Source organism: Trichechus manatus, unplaced genomic scaffold (genome assembly GCF_000243295.1).
Source record: "Trichechus manatus latirostris isolate Lorelei unplaced genomic scaffold, TriManLat1.0 scaffold00007, whole genome shotgun sequence".
Taxonomy (NCBI): domain Eukaryota; kingdom Metazoa; phylum Chordata; class Mammalia; order Sirenia; family Trichechidae; genus Trichechus; species Trichechus manatus.
Window position 1 is genome coordinate 12303311 of NW_004443943.1, and position 26114 is coordinate 12329424.

A 26114-nucleotide genomic window follows, 5' to 3' on the forward strand; every position below is an offset into this window, starting at 1 on the left:
GGCCCACTGAGCAAGGTAGCTACAGTAGGCATGCCAACCCATGGAGCAAGAGAGCTGAGCGCCTTCAGGCAGGGAGCTTCTTGGCGGAGTAGGGTGCCTCTGAGCACTTGTCGGTAGAGCTAAAGAGCTTTGTAACACTTGCCTGAGCAGGGCAGAGGCCAGGCCTGAGCGACGCCAAGGGCCAAGGGCCGAGAGAGAAGGCCTGTCCTGAGGTGGCTGAGAGGAGTCTGTCCTGAGAGGGCTGAGAGGAGCCTGTCCTGAGAGGGCTGAGAGGAGCCTGTTCTGAGGGGGCTGAGAGGACCCCTGCATGGCCAAGAGGAGCTGAGAGCTGTCCTGCACTGAAGAAGAGAGACTTTTTGCTTACGTGCTTCCTGATCCTGATCCTGATCCCAAGTTTGTAGTCTGTTGATTCTGATCCTGAGTTGTAACCTGTTACTTCCCTAATAAACCCCATAACAGTGATGATTGTCTGTGAGTTCTGTGTGACCACTGCAATGAATTATTGAACCCAGTAGAGAAGTAGAGAGTGTCATGGGAGGGACAGCTGGTGTTAGAATTGGTAAAACAGTTGAAGGGTGGAGGTATGTTTGACCTCCGTCTCACAGGAGTCAGCTTTGGGCTGATGCTGATGGTGATTCTTTCTCCCCTCGTGAAGTTAGAGGAGGTCAGATGCCACCGTCGCCTTTTTTTACACCCTGGTATTCTCTATCAAAAAAAAACCCACTGCCGTCAACTCGATTCCAACTTATAGTGAACCTATAGGACAGAGTAGAACTGCCCCATAGGGTTTCCAAGGCTGTAAATGTTTACAGAAGCTCACTACTACATCTTTCTCCCATGGAGTGGCTGGTGGGTTCGAACTGCCGACCGTTTGGTTAGCAGCCAAGTGCTTAACCACCGCACCACCAAGGCTTGCATTCTCTGTCACATTCCCCTATTTTATTTTCTCCATAATACTTTTAGCAGAGTTTACTAAGTGGTGGTTCACATATGGGTTATAGTAGAGCTTCTTAATCTTGGCATTATTAACATTTTGGGTTGGATAATTCTTTGTTATAGAGGCTATCCCATGCATTCCAGGATGTTCAGCAGCAGTATATCCTCTACCCAATGGATGCCAGTAGCAGCCCTTGCTCACCACCGTTGTGACCACAAATGTCTTCAGACATTTGCAAATGTCTCCTTAGCCCTTTAGCAGAGAGCCCAGCAGGACCTGCCGTAGCCAAAACCCTGGAGCAGTTACCTCCAGCCATAACAAATCTCACGTATTAATCTCAGTAGGTATGCGGAATAAATATTACTTTCTATATGTACCAACATGTTAAAGGGGTTGAGAAACACTGCTATCAGCATCTGAAATTATGTGTTTACATGCTTAATGAGTTTTACATTATTCATACAATTTAATCCCCATAGCAACACTACAAGAGGCACAAACTGTTATTATTCCCATTTTACAAATGAGACACAAATAGGTTAAATAATTTGTTCAAAGTCTCATTTTTGTAAAGAGATGGAGGCCCCTGTGTTCTTAACACTTACACAACACTGCCTACTAAGTTAAAAAAGAATCCAAAACCCTTCCAGAACTTTAATATTCTCCCAAAATCTTCTTTGGGGTAAATTTCTAAGTTACTTCAATGGTTTTCTTACATTGTTCCAGCAATGTTGCCTAGATGCCACGATATCTCCCCGATCCTTTACTTCTGGATTTGTTTTTCTTTTTAGTGTGTATAAAACTGTACATTTTTCTTTCTGTTAACTCATCTTAGTGGGTTTCACCCATTATTCCAATCTGCTGAGATATTTTGGGTCCTTGCGTATCAGGTGTAGTACTACTCATTCAACTTAAATGAGATACATTGAAGGAAAATGAAAAGCTGTGAATGTTTTGTAAAATGTGCAACAGATTATATAAATAAGGAAAAATGTAATTTAAAGAGGTGGAAAGTTCAGAATAAGAAGAAATTGGTCAGGAAAGTCTTCTTGGAAGAAATGAAGCAATTTAAACCTTAACAACATTACTGAAACTTAGAAGAACTGACTGACCTCTATTCATTAGCCTATTGGTTTACAGCCATTGATAAGAATGCTTACTTGGAAATGGTACAATCTTCCCAATGACCCACACCTTCTTTGGAGCCCGGGAAAGTCACAGCAAGATTAGTATCTAGGACTGTGGACCTTTATACCCCTTCCTTGGGCCAGGACTGACAACCTCTTTCTCCCCATACCCTTCAACTCCCCTTTCAACTGGCTAATACTTGCTTATCTTTTAAATCTCAGATTGTATGTCACTCTATCCAGAGAGCTTCTCTGATTTCTCTAGACAAGGTTAGGTGTGTCACTTCTATAGGACCTCACGACAGCTGGAATTTCCCACAATCTCGTGAATGTAACAGACTATAATGTAACTGTGAGTCACCCTGACTGGGTTTCCCACTGGAGACTGAATGCTCCTTGAAGACAGGGACCCAGGGGCTGAAAGAATGTTTCTGGAAGGCAGGAATAAAAGCAAGTCAATCACTGTTGTAGCTACTAGGCAAATGTTACTCTACCTTTATTAGGGAAATGACTAGCTCCAGGAAAGGAATTAAAATGCAACACAGTAAACTGACAGCCTTGACACAGGCTAAATATGGAGAGGGAAACAGACAAAAAAAAAACAAAACAAAAAACTTCTCTTAATATTTGCACAAGAGGACATCCTTGATTAATCCTCATCACTATAATTTTGTGAAACTACCTTTCCTTTCCATTTGCCTTTTCTTAATTAAAAAAAAAAAATTTGAACTCTAAGGAAACTTACGAAGTTACATTTTTTTGAGAGAAACATATTACATGCTAACTGTGTGTGTGTGTGTGTGCGTGTGTGTGTGTTTAACAAACAAAAGCATGGAATGCTGCAATGATACTGCACTTTTGCTTATGAAGAATGCTATCATTGTGACTAATGTCATTTGGCAATTTCTCGGTATAATGAATACCTATGATATTTTGTCAAAATCAGTGGCCATAAAATGAGTTAAGGAGTCAAAATACTAAATGAACTTTTGCCATTCTACGTTGTTGCAGCTCATATTTTCTGGAAATGTACTGACTGTATGAAAATAAGGCGCTTGATCACAATATTATTCATAGGATTTTGAGCCAAGCCTAGCTCATAGAAAAGCTTATAGAAGAAAGCTTCTATAGCTATAAATTCTTAAATGTTTATAGATCAAGTTGTAGATCTAGACACATCCTTTTTTATTGGATATAGAGAAAACATTGCTTTCCATGTCTATTCAGATCCTTTCCTCCTTTTTAAATCTTTATATTTTTATTAATGAGTTATAAGTATTCTTTATACGTTCTGCTGCAATGATACTGCACATATGCTTATCAGACATATGATTCACTAAAACGTTCTCCCATTCATGTTTACTTCTGTAATGAAATTAGGTGTGATGGTATTAATATTAAATTGAGAGCTATATGTTCACTTTTTAATTTCTTCTCCCTGTTTCTTCTGCATCATTTAGCCTGCCAAAACGCAAACACACACACACGCAAACACACACACACACACCTTTCACCTTATTCTCCCTCGAAAGCAATCATTTTCCCACAAGAACCCAGGGAAAACAAAAGAGAGAGCTTTTATTTCCAAATTCAAAGTCTTTTAGGCCAAAGCAATTGAGAAAGAACAGGTTCCTTGAATTCTCTCCAGCTTGGCTTTGAATAACAAGAGTCAAACCTGAAGGATAGGAACACAAAGTTTAGTCATAAAGCACAGATTTCAAAGAGAACTAAAAATGTTCCTGTTTTCCTCACCAGTTTCTTTCCTGAAGAGTATAAACCTATTTAGAGTGACAAAAGAGAGAGCTTCACAGCACTCCCATAACTCCACCAAATGCAGGACTTCATCCCTGTAATCTGGGAAGATGTCAACACTAGATGGTAACACTGACGAAGAGTTGCACAGCTAAAACAACCAAAAATTTAATCAGCCCTGCTAGACCTTGAAGCAAGGGGAATGCCTCTGTTACACTAATATCCTGTTCCAGAATGGTTCCTGGACTGTATAATCTGATATTTGCTTCCTACAGTAACACTGAGCAATGACTCCTTTTTTTTTCTGTTTGCTTCTTTTTCTTTCTGTCTCTCTATTTTTACTTTCTCATCATGTCCCTCTTAATAATTCAAGAAGACTGAGGAATGTTGTTTGTCCAAAACCCTGTCAGGTCCATAATGGTATAAATATCCAATAAACAAAAACATAAATAAGTGTACCCACCCAGTGTCACAAACCAGAACAAACCATTATTCAGGCTCAAACGTGTCCAAGATCCAATCATGCAAAGATGTAGACCCAAAGGAAAAAAGCTCTTACAAAGTTGTGAAACAAAGAGGCTTTTATTCCAAGAAAATCAAATCCAAGGTTTTAAAGAGAGGACTGGGCATGAAATAGAGTTTAACATAAGCAAACAAGTCATTCTGATATGCTTTGTTTTCCATCCAAAAATCACGAGTTCTAATATAGCACCTACATCCCACCTCTATTCACAGAGGTAAAGAAAAGTACACACTACACCAGGTGGTGAAGAGTGAATTTGTTGATTTAATTTGGATCTTCAATCTAGCATTTTCAATAAAGTCTGGCTTTCCTCAAGTTACTTAAACTTTCATACCCCCATTGGTGAAAGCATAATCCCTGTTCAAATTAATTTTTAAGCACTCTTTGTGACATGAGACAAGGTTAATCTCTGCTCATCTTCTTGATGAGAAATTATTTTAGTTTGCCATTTCCTTTAAAGAAGTCACCAAAGTCCCTACATTTGGATATATATTAAATATTGGGTTTTTTCACAGTAACATTTCTCCATTGCATTTAGGTAGGTGATAATTGAAGGGAGATATTTCTCAGCTGGAGATTACTGTAGCTAGGAGTTTTTCAAGCCAGTTGAAAATATAATTCATCTACAGAGACTAATCACAGTGTTCATAATAACATTATCTTGTTATTGGAAGAAAGATGAGATGAGAGCCTATCTTATAATTTTACAGTTCTTCTCATTCACCCACAAATACTTGCTAGGCTCTCAGTATAGATTCAAATACTTGATTAATTCAAATGAATTGTCTTTCAATGGTGACATATGGGATAGTATACAGTTGACTGATACAGTTTACTATTCCCTATATGCTCCCAAAACTTCCTTCTATTTTATTTCACAAACTATAAAAGGGTTTCTCTAGCAAACCAAATCATCTTGGGTTCCTAAAACAATCTCTCCTATTTATTGGCTTGAAGTCAAACATGGTACGAGAGGAACATACTGTAGTGACAATGAAGGTGAATAATTAGAGAGGCAAGTAAATTAGTTCCAGGAAAAGGAGAATGGGGCACTGAATTGTTACACTAAGAATGAAGAGGTTGGCTCCCATTTTACAACTTCATAAGCAGGAATATACAAGTGGGTACGTGCATGCTAGAAATCACAGAAGGTGGGGGGGATGATCAATGGCAGAAACAACTCACATAATAGCTTCTTTTCCAGCTTCAGAACAGAATGTCCCAAATACTATGCATTTGTTCTCCAGTCACGTGTAAACTCTTAGTCACTTTATCAGTACCATTATCTTCATTCCTCTTTCTCTTTGGTTATGCTTTATTTCTCTCAGTCCCTGCCTCGCCTGCCCCTATTCTTTTTTTTTCCCCCCTTATGCTAGAAGTATTGTTGCACAATGAGAATAAAACATGAAATAGCCAAATAAGAAAGCAAATCCACATACAAACCACCCATCCACGCTGGGTTATTCTGCAGTAGCCTTCTAACTGGTCTGTCCCTCTCTAACTTGCTATCATTGGTATAACAGTACACCGGTCACTTTTTATGTTTCTGGACATCTCCAGTAGTATTGGATTCCAGTTCTAATGTATTTAGCATCAAGGTGGGCCCCTTTTGAAATGCATGAAGCTCAGCAGACCGGAGTCAGAGCCTCATTATTGTGTAGGTTAAGCATTCTATTAGATGATGCTTCCTGGATGCCTTAGTTTTGTAAACTTTTGTCTTTTTTTTTCTTTTTTTCTTTGTTTCTCTAAGATAAGACTTGCAAGCATAATTAAGGCTTTCCTGTGTGACTGTGTGACAGTTGGGGAGCCCTGATAAGTTTGTTTTCATTTTTCTGTGTCATATTTGGAAAATCAGAGGTTCCCCATGTAATCTAATGGAAAGGCGCTCACAATAAATTACTATAGATCTCATGGTATCTTGTTATACCACAGATTGGTGGCACCACAGTACCACTCACCTCATTGGTGGTTTACATTACCAGAACACATTTCCCAGAATCCATATTACCAATAAAAAATTTTAAACACATTCAGTTAGTAAGCAAGCATTGCAATACTGAAAATGTACGCCATCAAAAAAAAAAAAAAAGAAAAAGGGAGAGAGAAAATGTGGTAATGAAAGGGATAATCCATTCTTCTCATAGTTACAGAATTATGCTACTAAAACAAAACTCAGATCATGCCACATTTTTTGACTATCTACAACCTTCCAAATTTTCCTGTTGCACTTAAAATAAAATTTAAGCTCGTTATCATGGAGTCCCTGGTAGTGCAAACAGTTAATGTGCTAGGCCTCTAACTGAGAAGTTAGAGGTTTGAGTTCACCCAGAGGTGCCTCTAAAGAAAGGCCTGGCAATCTACTGCTGAAAAATCAGCCACTGAAAACCATATGGAGCACAGTTCTACTCTGACACTCATGGGGTTGCCATGAGTTAGAATCAATTCCACGGCAACTGGTTTTGTTTTACCATGACCAGCAAATCCCTCTGAGATCTGGCCTTGACTAATTCTCTCTAATCTCAGCCCACTCCACTATCAACCCCTACAAATCTTTCTGTTCCTTAAGGACAATAAACACTCCCACTTTAGGACTTTGCACCTGCTCTTCCCTCGGCCTGGTATACACATGGCACCTGTATTTGCATTATTATCATTTAGATCTCATCTTAATTATCACCTGTTCAGAGAGGGCTTCCCTTAGTAAACCAATAGAGGGTAGCCTTATCACTCCATGCTGTTTGTCTTACTTACTTATTATCTATATCCCCTACTGGAACACAAGCTCAGTGAAAGCAGGGCTCTGCCTGAATCCCCAGGCCTGAACAATTCCTGGCACATGGTAGGTGATCCATAAATAGTTGTCAAATAAACAAATCAGGCTGCAAACATCTTCGTCGAAGGCTATAATAACACTGTTATACTTTCAAAATAATCTCTTTTTTTTTCATCTTCATGTGGATATTTTGAAGAAAGACAGCTCAATTATTATGTAAACACATTTTCCTTTAATGTTATGTGACATTGGTATGGCTTTTGTTCTTCCAAATTTGCTTCATTTTATTGGATATACAATTTAATCTAATTTCTCATTGTGCTTGTTTATTCAACTTGAGTTGAATACTTTCATGTACTGCCTAGCACATTTATATGTCTACTCTGTATTTTGTCTGTTTACTTCATTTATGTCCTGAAAACAACTGTGTGAGTACTTAATCATCTGTTTCCATTTTCGTTCAGCATTGGTATAAACCGTACTGTAGTGCACACAATCCAAACATAAATTAAGGCATCTTCTGATTAGGAAACCTGACATAAATACAAAAATATTCCTTTGGTCAGAATTATTTATAGCGCTATGACTATTGTTTTGCAAAACATAGCAAATGCTTCCACAGCTGTGGAAAAGAAAAAAAAAAGAAGCAATGACTTTTCATGAGCTTTTTTTTTTTTAAGTGGGATTGATTGTGGCTAGAAATTTGATTTGTGCTTTAGTTTTATATATATACATATGTATATATATATTTTTAGGTTATCAGAGAGTCTTTCATTGTATTCAACAAGGAAAACAAACAGTAAAAGAGCAACTGTGAAAAAGCAGCTTTCTATTTACAGACTGTATAGGTATACAGGTCATTGTGGTCAGAGAGAAACACAGCTAGTACTTTTTCTCATGAATTTTTTATACTTGAACATAGAAGTCAAATGTGACAATGTTCTGCTTCACCTTCGAGTCACATATGAGATTAGGGAGATCATAAATACATAGAAAAGCTCACCTCAGTAAGCCCCAAGCTAAGAATTTGTGCATATGAACTTTTGAGGTTCTGCTGATCATAGAATCATTGGTAGAGGTTGTAATTAGTGACAAAAACATTTTCAGTATTGTTCCAGTTCACCATCTCTTTCAGCCCACCTCCAAAAATTCTTGCACCTCAAAAGTCTAAAATCCATCTGTCCTACAACCTTTCACTGGCCTTCGCACTCTCTGGTGCTCCTCTCCTCTTTGCTCAGTTTAAATTTCATAGCCAATCACACAAGCATTTCTTCCCGTGCAGCCTCAACTCAGTAGTCTCTCCCGCAATCACTCATTTCTTCTTGGTAACACACAAATCCTAGTTGGATCAAATTCTTTGCCTATTTGGAGCCTGTACCTAGGCAAATAAGTAAGGCTGAAAAGGCATACACAATCAAATGAGCTAGTCTCGCTGTAGATTTGGGATCGTTAACATCAAGTGCGGTCTTAATGATACTGTATTTCCCTACTCCACTGACTCTTCCCTTTTTCTAAACAACTATTTCATATATTTTCTTCTGTCCTCAAGCTGCTCAGACCTCTCTCCTCATCCTCACTTTCAGTCACTGACTTTGCTTCCTGTATCACAGAGAAAACCGAAGAAACCAGAACAAAATTTCCACAGCTCCAACCACCGCACCTACCTACATGTGTGCCCGGATACTCTGCCTTCCCCGTCTCTATAGGCAGTAGAGAGCTATTCTCTTGTGCTTCTCAGGTGTGGTATATGCAGTGTTCTCCTCTCCTATGTCAACAAGATTTCCCATGCTACAACAATCTCCTCCTAACCCCACTTTTCCCTTCATTTTTCTCCTTGCCTTTTCAGTAAAACTCATACTCAAGTTTTACTTTCTTTTCCTCAAAAGAGTTTCTTTTCCTGGATTTTAAGGTACTACATGCTCCTGACTTTCCTCCTACTTTCACAGGCCTCTACAGGCTCCTGTTCATTTCCCAACCTGTTAATGTGGGAATGTTAAGGACCAATCATCAAGGTTTTATTCTATTTTCTCCTAAATATGCATTTAAGTAGCCTCAGTGGTGCAACGAGGCCGTGGTGGCTCTGTGGTTAAGAGCTTGGCTGCTTACCAAAAGGTTGGCAGTTTGAATCCACCAGTCGCTCCTTGGAAACCCTATGAGGTAGTTCTACTCTGTCCTACAGAGTTGCTATGAGTTGCAATCCACTTGACAGCAACGGGTTTTCAGTTTGGTGTTGCAATGGTTAAGCACTGGGCTGTTAACTGAAAGGGTGATTTAAACCCACCAGCAGCTTTGTGGGAGAAAAGATCTGGCAATCTGCCGCTGTAAAGATTTACAGCCTAGGAAACCCTGTGGGACAGTTCTACTATGCCCTATAGAGTTACTAGGAGTCAGAATCGACTCGAAGGCAACAGGTTTGGATTTGGATAATTATTTATAAATATATATTATATAGTTAAAAAATAATTATTTACTATTTATTGTATATATCTCTGTAATCCTCCCCATCAATCATTTAAGCTCCATAAAGGGACAGAGTTTTGTTTTGTTTTGTTCATTGCTACATGCCCAAAGCCTAAGAGAGTTGTGGAACACAGTAGATGTTCGGCAAATAATTGTATAGCAAGTAAAAACAATCAATATAAAGTCTTGATTCTAAGCACCCATAAAACCACTGCCTTCGAGTCCATTCCGACTCATAGTGACCCTATAGGACAGTGTAGAACTGCCCCATAGGGTTTCCAAAGCTGTATTCTTTACAAAAGCAGACTGCCACATCTTTCTCTCCAGAATGGCTGGTAGGTTTGAACCGCTGACCTTTCCGTTAGCAGTCAAGTGCTTAACCATTTCGCTACCAGGGCTCCTTCCGTCTGTCCCAAGGCTGACCATTTGCATCTCATTTCACTCCTACTTACCCAATGAAGTCTCCTTTAAGAAAACTCCTTTAAAAATATGTTAATCTTTTAGTCCTGCCCCTCCTTCCCTTCCCCCAGGCTTAACAATTTCCACAGGCTTCCCAACTCTAGAAGAATGAAATCAAAGTATCTAAATGGACCTTCTAGACCCTGCAAGATTCCATCTCAGGGTACATTCTGCACACTAGCCCCAGGGGCCTACGGCCTTTGTTAATCCATTCGTTCCTTCCCTCTGTAATAGTTCTCCTTTGTATAACCAACTTTTCAGAGTTGGCTCTTAGTATTTTATAGAGCTACATACTTTGCAGAGCTAGGCTCACAGTATTTTCTCAGAATCCTTCCATGTCTCCCTAGACTATGTTGGTTTCCCTGTTTTATTCTCTGAGCAGCTCACATTTAACTTTTTGACTTGTATCACATTTGAGTTAATCAATCATTTATGCAATTTGTTAATTAATATGAATCTCCTCTTCTAGAATGTTAACTCTATGCAGGCAGCATGGTGTCTATCTTACTTACTCTTATATCCCTGGACGCCTGATTATAGGGGATACTCAGTAAAAATTTACTGAAAAGATGAAAAAATGAATTAACCTGACCTGGAATATTTCCCTTGCCTGACTGATCTCTGTTTTGTGATTATCCCTGGGCTGCCTAACTAACCTTCTAAATTCCTGAATTCATTTCTTGTTTGCTGAATATGATTGAAACTAATTCTATCTTTCATGTTGCCCACCTCAGCAAGGGCATCCTGCTTTGGGCTGATAGTTGGCTTTGTCTTCACAGATACTGTTCTTAGACTTCATCAATCCATCTATACTTCCTCAGCAGGAAGAAAAAGATAATTTTTTCTCTTTTCAACATGAAATAGAACTCATATTCCCAATACCTTTAGGAGAACAATTTTAGACACCAAAACTTCTGTGTTTTCAATTTGGCTTTGATCTCATCAGTTGGAGCAGAAGCACTTTAATCTGCTTGTGCTTAGTTATTAATCTCAAAGAGGTGGCCCACGACTGAATAACCTAACATGCAGTGTTTCTCCTCTTCTGGAAAACTATGGCTGGATAGGGTCAGAGAAAAAGAGTAACAGTGACACTTCCACCCTCAGGCATAAAATTATATGTGTAAAATATACTGGTATGCTAATAAAATATGTTCCCAACTGCTAATTCCTGTTGTAAATTCCATAGTCCGACCTTTCAGCATGGCAGTAATTATAATTTTGCTTTACCTTGACTGAAATAAACGAGAAAGTGCACCATCTCCCATTCTTGGAAACAAAAGTAACATTATATTTGCCAAGAAGAAAAGTTTTTCTCCCTCTGTAGTTAAGTGGACTTTTACATTTCTAACTGTGTTTAAATGTAGGATGCGCTGAGCTGCTTTTCATGCGAAGCCAAATGTGTAGTTAATCCAAGAGTTAAAAAAAAAAAAATCTCAATGGTCTCTCCGCAGCTTGTGATTCGTCATCACACAGCTGTGAAAGAAGCCCGCAGAGCAGGCTGGGTCCTGTCTCCAAAGGTTCAAGGCCTAAAAAACAATTACCTCTTCAAGGACATCAGCAAGCTTACTGAGGATCTCTTCAGGAAGGCTCTGGAATGTTGGAACGCTGGAAAACAAAACAGAGAATGATTCTGAAGGCATGGAAGTAACTTACTTTCCTAAATGAAATAGCAAAATATCTGAATGAAAATACAAAAATATTTCATATCAAAGAATATGCACACGCAGATCAAAGTAATTATTTAAGCATGGTTTGATGTCTAACAGGGAAAAAGGCATGTTGTTTGTACTAGAAAGAATGTGGAGCTGGGTAAGACTGAGTACAAATCCCACTTACATTTGCTCACATGACCTTGAGTGCCACAGCTATCAAAGGGAGAAAGCCATTGTCTCCCTTATCAGTCTGCTGTTGCCAGATTTCTTTCCAGCTTCCCCATCTTCTCCATTCACTCCCCTCTCAAATACACACATCCTTCTCCAGGCCAACTCCTACTCATCCTTTAGGAAAAAGCTTGATTGATCATACACTGCAACCTGCAAGCATTCATTCAACAACTCTGGGAAGCTTCCTTGACCCTCACCCCAACCTCTCCCCAGCTAGGTTTCACACCAGTTGCCATAGAGTCAATTCCAACTCATGGCACTCCTGTGTGTCAGAGTAGAATGGTACTCCACAGAGTTTTGAATGGCTAATTTTTCGTAAGTAGATTCAAGTGCTTAACCCTTTACACCACCCAGAGAATGCTAAGTAAGGCCCCCTATTATGAGCTCTTTTGTCTCTTACTAAAACTGTAATTAAATAATGAATCGAATATTTGTTACTGCTTGTCTTCCCTGCTGGAATGAAAACTTCACAAAGATAGGAACTTTATTTTATCTTGCTCACCCCTGTATTTTCACTGATTTACAAATAACATAAACACAGTAGCGTGTGTTAAATAAAGTTACAAAAGCATAATGTGTGAATGCCTCCTAGGACAGTTATAAAGATCAGACCAGACAGGATAGAGTCAAGAGTCAGACTCATAAAAGACACTTAAAAATGCTAGTTCCCTTCTTCCCTTTCTTGTTTCTTCCCATGGCACAGTAAATAGAAAATACTGAATGATGTTAAATGCACGAACCAACAAAATTTTTTTCATATGTGAAAAGAAATGGCTTTAAATGAAAAAAAAACAAAAAACTCATCAACATATAGTTTTTGAAACTCCACTGGAAAATCTGAGATGTGGAACTAAATACTCATTTAATCATATCTCAATGTTAAAATAGAGAAAATACTATAAATTCATATACATTTATATGCCCTCTGACATGTGACATATAGTATAAGTTTGGCTTGATTAGAATAATACAACAAAACCACAGATACTGTTTTGATATAAGGATGAAAGTTTTGCTGTTAATTTGTCACTCCAATTCCCATTACTGCAACCCAACAGGGTAAAGTCTATTGATAAAATCCCAAGGTTTGGTGCAGAGGTATAACACACAGGACCATCTGTTCCACCAAATTTACTGCTGTGGTCCGACTGAGCATGTGGGTTTTAAATTCCAGAAGGCAGTCTATTTCAGCTGCTGGATGGAACACATCACAGAAAGAGACGGAAGAAGTCAGAAGAAGCTGTTTCCATGAGTTACGCAGGTTGAAAAATCTAGCCCTTCCTTGTACTTTTAATGAGCTATATTTCAGTTTCTTCTGAGAGGTAAGACTAACTAGAGGGCTCCCATATCCCAGTGGGTATTTGTGGAAAACACAAACTACAACTGAGTTTTTCTTGCTTTATTGTAATTGGCTTCTTTCTCTAGACAGGCCTATTACTTCTATGCTAGTACTTACACTTCAATCTATGCTGTATCTATGTCAAATTATACAATACTTTCATTTTCACGAGAGTGCTCAATCATGAGGAAAATTTTCAAAAATTTAGGTTATTTAGGTGAAAGTTTTACAGAGTAAATTAGCTTCCATTCAACAATTTATACACAGCTTGAGGAAGATTTTAAGATTTACTTGACTACATGACACACTAAATGAAAACAAAAACATTACATTTTAGGAGGACATTTTAAATATATGAAATTTTACAAGTTTAAGTGCCTTTTAAAATGCCTTAAAACATTCGGCAGCATTTACTACTAATAAAAATTAAAGATGATTTTTAAGAAGAAATACTTTTTAAACAATCAGTAATAATTGAAGCACCTCTACAAAATAGAAATCATTTAATAAAAAAAGTCTTCATTTTTATAAATTACTCTCAAAGCACTCTGTAGCTATCTTTAAAATCCTAAGATCTCTATTTCTCATGTAATTAATTTGCTTTCTAAGAGTTAGTGGTCCATCAATAGCTTGAACACCAAGAATAAAATAATTGAGGACATTCTTACTTTTAATATGAATATATATGAAATACATTAGTTGCATTTTCACAAATATATCAAAATACATTAATTTAGAATCTACTAATTTGGATGTATGATAATTCAAGAAGAAGTTGACTATGGTTTAGAAAACTTAAGGAAAAATAATTGTCAGGACAACTTTCTAAAATTTTTAAACACTAGAGAAGAATATTTTCATTTATGTGAAAAAAATAAATTATAGGAACAATTCACATTCTAATTACAAATAATCTTACAATAATCTTACAGATCTATTAAAATGCCTTGGCTCCCTAAGGACTTGCAGTAGGCCTGAAGTTACGGGATGTACTTGAATGTAATAGAACAGAGATGACTTAATATGTGGTCCTTTTCCATTGGTTTTTCTTAACTTCATGAAGCAAGGATTTGGAATTTGTAATGACAGTAACATAAGATTTGAGTGTTTTCTATTTACTGAGCATTAAAATGTTTTATAGATAATATAAATTTCATTTTTATAACAACCTTATCAAATAATCTTTATTACTGTGGCCCATTTTCCACAACTGGGACCTTGAGAGTTTGCCTGAGGTCACATTGCTCATCACTGATGAAGAAAGGATTAAAATTTTCATCTGAATGACTCTGGAGCTGATAACTGACTCATTGAGATACACACACTCCAGTAAAGGTACTTAGAAAAAGCTGTTCTGTAACTTTCAAAAGAATACTTAATTCTTTTAGATACTGGTTTAGAAGTTTTGATAAATAACATTTAATTTTGCGATTTTACTTATTTTCCTATTTTCTAATATGAAAAACTTCAAATCAACAGAAAAGCTAAAAGAATTATTCAAGGATCACCTGTATTCCCACCACCTAGACTGAACAATTTTTGATGTTTTGCCATATTTGTTTTATCTGCTTTCAATTATTCTAATCTTCTGTGTGTGTGTATGATGAAATAAGTTCCTTTATGTGGCCTTTTGCCTTGGTTCTTTGGAAAAACAGCTTGAGTTGTTCTCCTAAACCCTGAGGAGTTACCTTTGCCCTAGTTCTCTATCCCAGAGGGTTTGTTACTTTTGTCCAAGTTGACTGACATTTTCTGGGTAAGTTGTAAACAACTTGATTTGACACTTTTTATCTGGTCCTGGGCTGTAGCCTGTCCTGTGATTGGTATGCACCTTGCAAAGATTGGCGAATAGATTATGCAAATCAGGCGAGTTGTAGCTCAGCTGTGCCTACTACGCAAATGAAGTGTCTGCGGCCTACCGAGAGCTGATTGGTCAGTTTGTGGCCCTGGTGAGAGTGTCATGTCTTGAAATTGACAGAGTTTGTGTATTTAAGCAACCAGCCCCACAGAGGTTTGTCAGACAGAAAGAAGCAGGAAGAGAAGAAGCAGGAAGAAGCAGAAGGAAGAAAGAAGAGAGAAGAAGCTGAGAGGGAGGAACCTCCTAAAAGAGCTGTAACACAGATCAAGGGCTGTAACACTGAAGAAGGTGACATGCCTGGAAGGGGCTCAGCTGCAGAGCCAGTGGTGACAGACCGAGAGGAGTCTGTCCTCAGGGGTCTGAGAGGAGCATATGCTCATGAGGCCAAGAAGAGCTTGTCCTCAGGAGGCCAAGAGGAGGCCTGTACAGCCAAAATGAGCTGAAAGAGCTGTCCTGCACTGAAGAAAGGAGGCTTTGCCTGCATGCTTCCTGATCCTGATCCTGATCCTGAGTTGTACCCTGTTCCTTAATAAACCACTTAACCGTTAAGTATGGTCTGTGAGCTCTGTGTGGCCACTGCAACAGATTATTGAACCCATAAGAGAAGTAAAGAGTGCCATGGGAGGTACGGCTGGTGTCAGAATTGATAAAAAGTGGCCAGTGGAGGTATGTCTGACCTCCACCTCATGGGAATCAGCTTTGTGCTTATGGTAATTCTCATTATCCCCCAAAGTTAGACAGGTTCAGGTGATGCTATTATTATTTCTACTTTCACCATCTTACAATGTGTATGGGTCAATATATATTTACATAGATATTTTTTAAAGAAACATTTGAAAATAAGTTGCAGCTATGATGAAACTTTACCCTTAATACTTTAACATGCATATGCTAAAAACAGAACATTCTGCTAAGTAAATAACCATAATACCATTATATTACATGAGAGATTAACTATAATTTTATAATATCATCTAATATCCATTGCATATTCAAATATTACCTCTTGTACAAAAATGTCTTTGTTAGTCAGTTTGTTGTTTTGTCTTTCAAACTAGGATCCAGTCAAAATTCATACAATGCTTATTGGCCATTATATCTCTTTAATCTCTTATTCTATAATAATCTTCCCACATTTTTTTTTCCATGACATTGATTTTTTTTAAGAAACTTGGACAACTGTCTTATTGAATGGTCCACATTCTGTATTTGTCTTAGTGATTTTACTTCAGGTAATCTACTGTATGAAAAGAATAACTAAGAGAAGAGTAAAAAAATCTAATATACAAAGTATTTTATTACAGTGGTGTGCAAACGAAAAACTAGGGACAGATATAGATTAACGTAATGACATACAGCAGCAGTTCTCAAAGTGTTGTCTAGTAGCCCTGGGATTCCCCAAGATCTTTTCATAGGGGTCTCAAAGTTAAAACTATTGATGTTGTTTGTTGCCACTGAGCCAGTTCCGAGTCATAGCGACCCTAGACAACAGAAGGAAACACTGCCCAGTCCTGTGCCATCCTCACAAACTTGTTATGCTTGAGCTCATTGTTGTAACCACTGTATAAATCCATCTCCTTGAGTGTCTTCCTCTTTTTCACTGACCCTCTACTTTACCAAACATGCTGTCCTTCTCCAGGGACTGGCCTCTCCTGATAACATGTCCAAAGTACGTAAGTCTCACCATCCTCACTTCTAAGGAGCTCTGGTTGTACTTCTTCCATGACAGATTTGTTCATTTTTCTGGTGGTCCATGATATACTCAATATTCTTCATCAACACCATAATTCAAATGCATCAATTCTTCAGTCTTCCTTATTCATTGTCCACATTTTGCATGCATATGAAGCTACTGAAAATACTGTGGCTAGGGTCAGGCACACCGTAGTCCTCAAAGGGACATCTTTGCTTTTTAATACCTTTTAAAAATCAAAATAGTTTCCATAATAAGCCTAAGATTTTGCCCTTTTCATTCTTATTCTTTCACAATTGTACAAGAGTTTTCCAGAGGCTACATGGCATGTGATAACATTATCGCTTTGATGGCTAATGGAATATATGCTTATTCTTATATTTTCTAGGACTTTATAAGAAAGTTTTATGCTATAAATCTGTTGTTTACAGAAATTAACTCAGTATGCTTTCAGTACTTTTACTGTGCTCTTATCAGCTATTTTTCATTATACCTACTATAATCTCTGTAACCTTATTATAATCCAGTAAGGCATTTCTTTGAAATAATAAAGTTTTCCTTGCGCCTTAGTGTAAAAACACTAAGAAGTAAATATATTTCAATAATTTGTTTTGCCAATGATAGATTTCCATTTTTTTCAAAAATATTTCTAAATTTAAAAATTTTATCTAAAACTGTTATAATTTTAGACTAGTTATTAATGTTAAAATTTAATAATACAAAGTTAGTTATTTTTTATATTTAAGAATGGATCATTTACTTTCAAAGGGAAGATTAGAAGACTTGTGTTCTCGAGACACAGTGTAACTTCTAAGTCTAAAGATACTGAAAAAGATAAAAAAAATGACATATCAGAGTTTTCTGATTCATGGATGGGAGAAATCTACTCCAAAGAAACTTGGAACAGTGTAAATAAGAAATGAAAACATGATGGGACCGCTCAGCTTTATAGACGAAAATACTTAATTTTCTTATACAACAGAATATTTTTAATAGTATTATTATGCTAGTTAAATTGTGATGTTACTTTGAGACCAATCATTCAAAGCTTAAAGAAAAAGGATCTCAGTTTTCAAATGTAGACATGGTTAACTTTTTAAAAGCCCAAAATTATTGGATACAGCTTTTCAAATAAGAAATCAAAAAGTCAGCGAAGCATCATACAAGGTGAGTTATGGTATTGCATTGCCCAGAAAAGCCCACTCAATAGCTGAGAAACCAATAAGGCCTTGAAGAGTTGACTTTGCTGAATGTCTGCTGGACAAAAAGTCAGTAAAAGAAATCATTGTGATGCCTCTTTCCAATGATACAGCACCTTGCTGAATTAAAGATTTAGCTGCAATCACAAAGACTGAATTAAAATCTTGTCTATAAAACTGTACTTTTGCCTTATAAATGGATAAATCTACAGACATTGCTAGACTTGCTATTTTGTTTGAATTCATTCCTTTGATGTCAGAACAAACTAATCATTGAGGAAGATCATCTTTTATGTGCACACATGGCAACAAACACAAGTGGTGCTGGAATATTCAAAGTGTTGAATAACTTTTTTGAATCTTACGGCTTATCTTGTGTTGACATTTGTACCAATAGTGCAAAGCAATGGTAGCCCCTTTGCACAAATCAAGGTAGTAACACCAAACTGTACTAGTTGTCATTATATTCTTAATCACCACACAGTTACAGTGAAAAAAAAAAAAGTAATAATAAAATAAAATGCCAGTTTCACTGTGAAATGTTCTTGATAAAACAGTAATAGTTACTAATTAAATTTCAACCCTTCAGAATGTATCTTTTTAATACTGTGCGTGATAAAACGGCAAGTACATATAAAGCACTTCTGCTGCATATTGCAGTATGATGGTTGTCTCAAGGAAAATCACTTGTATGGCTCTTGGAGCGACAAGCTGAATTAGGTACTTTTTAATGGAACATAATTTTTACTCGAGAATGAACAACAAACTGGTTACTCAGAGTTGGGTATCTGGCAGACAATTCTTCAAAAGGAGCCAAGTGAGCTTGTCGCTTCAAGGAAAACAACAGACAGTGTTTGTTACCAATGATAAAAATTGAACTTCCAAATAAAAAATTAAACTTCATAAAACTTTTATCCACCACTGTGCACTTAACAGCTTCCTAATACTTAAAAACTCTTCTAATGAGATAGATCAGTAGCAATATGTTGGTATTAACAAATAAGGTTTTTTTTTTTTAATATTGTAAATTTTGCATAACTCAGTGAACCAATATTTTCCAAATGACCAATGCATGATGATACAAATCATGCTTGGGTAAAATGGCCATTCAAAGTACAAGATGGATCAATAGATACTAATGTAATAGAGCATGGAAAGTTAACTGATATGGTTTCAGATTCCACGCTGCAACTAACCTTTAAGAAACTACAGTTTGTTAGATTTTCGTATAATGTCAAATAAGAATGTCCACAGTTATCTGAAAAGACCATTAGCACACACCTCCCTTTCCCTACTACATATCTCTGAGACTGGATTTTCTTCCTATACGTCAACCAAAGTAACATAAACTCAAAAGATTCAATGCAGAAGCAGATATGTGAATAATCCACTACCTTCTATTAAGCAAGATATTGAAAGATTTGCAAAAATGTACACTCAAGCTTCTCTTCACTATTTTTTGAAAATATGTTTATTTTTTAAAAATAGGCTCTTTCTGTTAACATGTGATACGTTTATTATTGAGAATTTTACGTGAATTAGTAAATATTTTTTAATTTTCTCATTTTTAATTCCTAATACAGTAAATATCAATAGATATAACCAACATAAGTTGAAGAACCACTGGCATACAGTGATTAAATGTGATGCATTGATGACAAGTGTGTAAAACATGGAGTACTTATAATATTGCAAGGAAAGGATAATAAGAATTATGTATACAATAAAATAATTATGCCTTTATTAAAACCTCTTACAATTATGAGTAGAGAAGCTTTGTAGGGAAATACCAAAAGTTAACAGGGATTGTGTTAGGTGAGTGATTTTTAGTCTTTATTTTAAAATTTTTCTATTTTGTAAATATATTTTTATAATGTCAAAAAACATGAAATGTACAAGTACAGTTTTACTAGAAAAGATGTATCTTAATAATAAGCCCTAGCTTACCTGCTTTGGGAATTTTAAGAATAAAATTATATTATACATGTGAAAAAAAAAAAAAGATGTATCTTAATGGGTCCATTTAAAAAAAAATTCCAAAGTGTTGATGAAATATTATTGTTGAATTAAGTTATTTATTCACCAAAATTTATTGCTTGCCTACCATGTACCAGGAATTGCTTTAGGTGTTTGGAATTCATCAATGGACAAAAGCAAAGAGTCCTGCCTATTCAGCAGGGAAACAGAAAATAAAGAATAAACATATTAAATAATATATATTATGCATATCACATGTATGCATCTATATAATATAGTACATTAAATAAGGGTTACAGAGCAAGGTAGCAGGGATTACAATGGGAGGAAGAGCAGGTTGAAAGATTAAACAGCACAACCAGTATTCTTCACTGAGAAGGTGAGACTTGAATAGAAATCTGAGAGGTGGGAGAGACAGTTACATGGAGATCTGAGGAAAGAACATCCAGGCAGAGGGAAAACAGGAGCAAAGTGTTTTAAGTGATTTATGGATTCCAGGAGCAACAAAGGGTCAGGGTGCCTAGATTTCAGTGACCTACTGGGAAAGCTGAAGAGTAGTGTATGTCAAGAGGAAAGAAGTAGGGTACAGATCATAAAGGAGCTTGTAGACCACTATAAAGACTTGGCTTTAATCTGAGTGAAATGTGGAGCCACTTGCCCAGGCGTGACATGGTCTTACTTACATATTAAAGAGATCTCTCTGTGCTTTGTGGAGAAACAACTTCATAGGCAAAGGCAAGAGCTGAAGCTGATAGGCCAGATAGGAGTCTACTGCATAAGAGAAGACAGAGGTTTGGACAGAATACAAGCAGTGGAAGTGGTGAGAAGCAGCTGGGCTTTCATATTTTGAAAGCAGAACCAGCATGATGTCCTGATAGACTGGATGTGGGATGAAAGGGAGGAGATGAAGAGAGCTCCACGTTTTTGGGCTTTACAGTGGAAGGAACCTATAAAAACAGTTTAAAATTTTTAAATACTAAACAACTTTTTTTTTTAAAATCTATTTAGTAGCAAATGGGTGTGATTTTACTGAAAGGTTATAGCTTTTAAATATAATCAAAGAGTGTCATAGATGAGGCCCCATATTTATAATATAAAACATCTCTTGAACAAAATGAAGTCTGGAAATATTTCAATAATGGCCTCTACCTAGAACAGGTATACAGAGTTATATTATCTTTGGCTAGCATTTGGATAATGGTAGCAGCTTTTTTGATTCTGTCATTAAAAATCAGCTCTAGATCAAATTTACAGCCACTCTTACTGACAGGTATTGTTTATTTCTGTGCCAGTGGCTTCCTATAGCCCATAGTGTTTGGATAAAAGCAGAAATCTGTGACTTACCAAAGAAATCCATTTCTATTGATGAAGGATTAAAGTAAGGTCCTTCTTAACCTTACAGCTATCCAATCATTCCCTTCAGTGAGCTCAACAAGATGTTTTCTATCCCAGAAATACTTTTCTCCCTTATTTGACATTGATCCTGGCTCAGTCTGTTATGCAACAGTCTTATAACTGGTCTTGCTTCCTCACGTCTCTTTGCCTCCATCGCACTCCAACGTACTTTATACATCACTGTCAGATTCATTTTCTATTAGCATCATTTAGCCCTTATCACACAATGGACCCAACCCTCCAAAAGCTGTTCATTATCTCACTGGATTATGAGAATCAGCAGAATATTTGTGTATAATAATACTTCAGATAAAGCTGATAGAGATATAAGGTATACTTTTACCATCTATGTGAATAAATCGAAACTCCTTATCCCGGAAGACAGTATAGTGGTTACGCATTACAGGCTTCAGAGTGAAAGAGAAGCAGGTTAAATTAGGCTCTGCGCTAATCATTAGCTATGCCTGGCAGGTTTCCTAACCTCTCCAAATTTCAGCTTCATTACCATAAAGCAAGAGTATAATACAACCAGCCACATAGGGTTGTGGTGAAAACAAGCAAGATAGTAAATTTAAAGCATTAAAAAGGTGTCTGACACACAGTAAATAATTGGAGCAGCTCCCACAATTATATTTTTTTCCTTAATGTTGTTATTGTTTAAGAACTTCCATAATCAAAACAAACTTTCTAATGTGTCTGATATGCATCTCAGTCTAGACTCAAGAGTGCTGGAAATATCCATTTCTTCATTTTCTTAAATCAAATTTTATCTGATTTGGAGCACCAGTTCTTCTTTATCAGTGAACTATTTAATCATATTCATAGTTCAACTCTTCCCCAGGGTCATAGCAGAACCCAGGAAGCATGTCATGCCCAGAAGGTGGGAAATGAAGTCTCTAATCTCCCTACTATCATGGTCACAATGGACCTTGAAGTCCAATGGCTCCCTGCTTTCGTGTCCAGAGAGGAGAAAGAGAAACAGCTTGAAATCCTGCTGCTTTTAGCCAGCCTCCCTAGGCAATTCCATGCAGCAATTCCAATCTTAGGTTCTATATCTCCCTGGAGTGTCTGAGAAACCCAAAATTGAGGAAATGTCTCTAAGGTCCTCTTCTTTCTCCTTTTGACTCCAGACACTCCTGGTAAACTCCTCAAATAAATTTGTTGTTGTTAGTTGCTGCTTAGTGGGTTCTGACTCATGGGGACCACATATACAACAGAATGAAATGCTGTCAAGTCTTGTACCATCCCCATGATCAGCTGTAGACCGGATAGTTATGATCCACAGGGTTTTTCATTGACTAATTTTTGGAAGTAGATTGTCAGGCCTTTCTTCCTAGTCTGTCTTAGTCTGGAAGCTCCACTGAAACCTGTTCAGCATCATAGCAATACAGAAGCCTCCAATGACAGATGGGTGGTGGCTGTGCACAAGGTGCACTGGCCGAAGATGGAACTCGGGTCTCCCTATGGAAGTAAGACTTCCAATGAATTTATACTTTTAAATATATAGGAAGAATCTTCTAGAAGCTTTTGTTATTGGCCCAAAACTCTGAGACAAAGAAATGCATAGGGCCTATCAACCTGCCTAGAAAGGGGAAAGGGAATCACACAGGGAAAATATTTCAATATTTGAATAAACTGTCTTCTAGACTCATTCCTAACATTGCCAGGGCCCTGGTTCCCAGTATAACTAAGTTCCATCTACCACGATCACCCCCTCCTAGCATATGGACACAGTCACCCTTCCTTACCACTTGGACATAGGCTTGGATAAAAATGGCACAGCAGGGAAAAAGGACTGGGGAAGAGGCCCATGCAGACCCTGGAAATGAGCTCAGGGCCATTTAGGCAGGAAATTCCTGGGCTGCAATCATAGGGAGGGGCACACCTGGAAGAAATTGAAGGAGGGTCCTTCTAAAGCAAAGGGTTCAGGGGCAGTCAGCTCCATTGTCCTCTTACCCTAGTTATCCAGTCATCTCCAGCCCTTACTGAGTGCTAAGTCAAACTACCCTTCCCTACATAAGCCTTAAGCTTCATGGCTTTTCTTGTGTAAATTCTTTGTGAAGTACATCTTTGCACACCTCATAAATCATTCCATACACCTCAGCTCAAATAATTGATTTAATCATGCCATCAAACAAATAACTTTTAAATAATTAAAAAGATAACATCTATGAAACCTTTCCCAGTATCCCTGCAACTCTCATTTAGTCAAGAGTTTCTTTCTCATTAATTAGCTATCTTTCCTACCATCATAATCATAGGTTGCATGTGTAATAGACAGATAGGCAAGTCACTTTAGCTCACTGAATCTCAGTGTTTTCATCTCTAAAACGGAAATAATAATGCTGACCTGAGCAATCTCAAACATCTGCCATTAAAGCACTATACAATATCAACAATCAAAATATCAGCAAAAGCTGTAAAAGCATAGTCTCAAGAACCATCTAAAACTATGCTATATCCAACTACAAACTTTCAGATTTGATTTCAGTGTTATTCAACACTGAAGATTCACTGAATACTCCAGAGCAGGTACCCATCTCTTCAACCAGATCCTTGGTCAAAATGTCTTACGCCACTTGGTTCCAAACCTTAAAGTCATTACAGAGTTTGATTCAAGAGGTTGTGGGGTAGGTTCTAAGAAATCCATGTGCTTTTAAAAATCCCCCCAGATGATTGTAATGTGTAGCCAGGTCAACAGCCCTACTAGTCAAATATTTTCAGTTGGCATGCAATAATTTAAAATAATCACTAAAAATCACAACTGCAGCCAAACATTTACAAAAACTCATTATGTCTCATCAGTCTTTGAATTCCCACATTTGTGGAAAATTCTTCGAGATTCATCTCAGGGACAACTTCTTCTGGGAAATGGTCCCTGACAATTTTTCTGTACATCTAAGCAGGCATCCCACATTAATAACATCCATACTTTTGTCATAACTATCTGTTGAAATATTTGTCTCCCCTGACTAATCTATAAATTCATTGAAAGCCCCACTGTGTACTAGTTAATAGTAGGGACTTTGGAATACATTAAAAAAAAAAAAAAAAAAAAAGGTTTTGAATCCCAACACCTCTACTTCCTAGCTATATAACTATGGGTGAGTTTCTTAAAGCCAGGAAGCTACAGTTTCCTCAGTCAGAAAATAAAAATTAGAAAACTTAGCTCACACAGCCATTGTGAGTAATAATAGATGTGAAGTGCTTAGCACAGGAGCTGGCATAGGGTAGCCACTCAATTAAAGGGACATATAATTTAGCTTGCATAATGTGACATCTAATATAGAGTGTGTCATATAGTACATATTGAAGGCACAAAAATTGAAGGATATGTAAAATAAAGCCAAATACAATAAAGAATAGTGCTTCTGAATCAGGGTCATTACGTAGGGTTTTGCAATTTGTACACTGTACAAAGTCATCTGCATGGAGAATCAAACCAAAAATCAAACCTGTTGCCATGGAGTCGGTTGCAACTCATTGCTACCCTGTAGGACACAGCAGAACTGCCCCTTAGGGTTCCCAAAGAACGGCTGGTGGATTCGAACTGCCAGCCTTAACCATTGCACCACCATAGATAAGCAGGGGTAAAACTCAGCACAACCTCTGTACTCCAGCAAAGCTGCTGCAGCCCACAGGAAGGGGCATGTCTCATATCATACAAAGGGGCCTTATTTACGGCAACCTTTAATCTGTGGCAAAGGATCTTCTGCTTGCTATTTTTCAGGAACCACAGAAATATTTCCTCGAGGCTACTTACTCAAAAAGAATTCAGAAAAGAAAGCCATTTACTGACTGAGTATTCTTACAAAACTGTTTCATTAGCCTTTTTTAGAACCTACTGAAGGGCTGCTTTCAAAATCAGAACTAAAATTTTTCCGGTGCTCCTGTCAAAATGACTATGAGGAGGTGAGGCACTAATGACGCACTTTAATAAATTGCTTCTGAAATGCTTAATAGCACCTAATGCTGTGGCTTATTCGGAAGATCACACTGTACCTGGTCTTTGCTCTGCAAATCTTACAGTAGCCTCTGCCTGAAGTAAAAATAATATCTGATAAATTTTTATGAGATTAAACAAATTATATTTGATTGCTAAAACTGAAGGAGAAACAGACGACATTTTAAATATTTAATGGCTGCACTAATGATAATCAGTCTATAAGGTTCTGCCCAGATTTTAGACTCAATTTTTTCTTAACCTTAGGAGGTGAGATGCCCCATCCCCATAGGCCAAGCTTTGCTCTACAGCAGTGTTTCTCCAAGAGGCCCCATTGGCATTTGGACAGAATACATCTTTACTATGTGGTCTGTCCTATGTACTGCAAAAGGCTTAGCATCTCCAGTTCCCACCCTTTAAATGCCAACAGCATTCCTGATCATTGTGACAACTAAACACCCTCCGAGGAGTGATACTGTCCGAGGTTTAGAACCATCACTGTATAATTTCATAATTATCTCCATTCACTCAGTGAGTTTGCTACTTGTTCTGCCTGAGACCTCAAAGCCCATAGTGACTGAGTTTTTTATCACACTTCCATCTCCCAGTAGCTGGACATTTGTTGCCTAGTGATGCTTTGTGCTCAGGAACCATCTGTTTAAAGTGCTTCTGGACCTAGCTGCCTATCCATGGGCAGACAAATGGGATCTAGAACTCCCTAACCTTGGTTTATGCCAGTTTTCAAAACCACACTACTCAAAACACTACTTCTGAAACACATTATATTAATGTGTTCCAC

At 37.4% G+C, this 26114-nt stretch overlaps 1 protein-coding gene across 1 annotated transcript in view; it reads right to left on the reverse strand.

Annotated features, from left to right (window-relative positions):
* The window catches only part of PRKG1 (protein kinase cGMP-dependent 1), a 570089-nt gene that overhangs the window by 363596 nt on the left and 180379 nt on the right, over nt 1–26114 (reverse strand). Inside the window, exon 3 of the mRNA XM_023739537.1 lies at nt 11573–11636. Coding sequence (XP_023595305.1) covers nt 11573–11636 — 64 coding nt within the window. The remainder of the gene's footprint in view (nt 1–11572; nt 11637–26114) is intronic.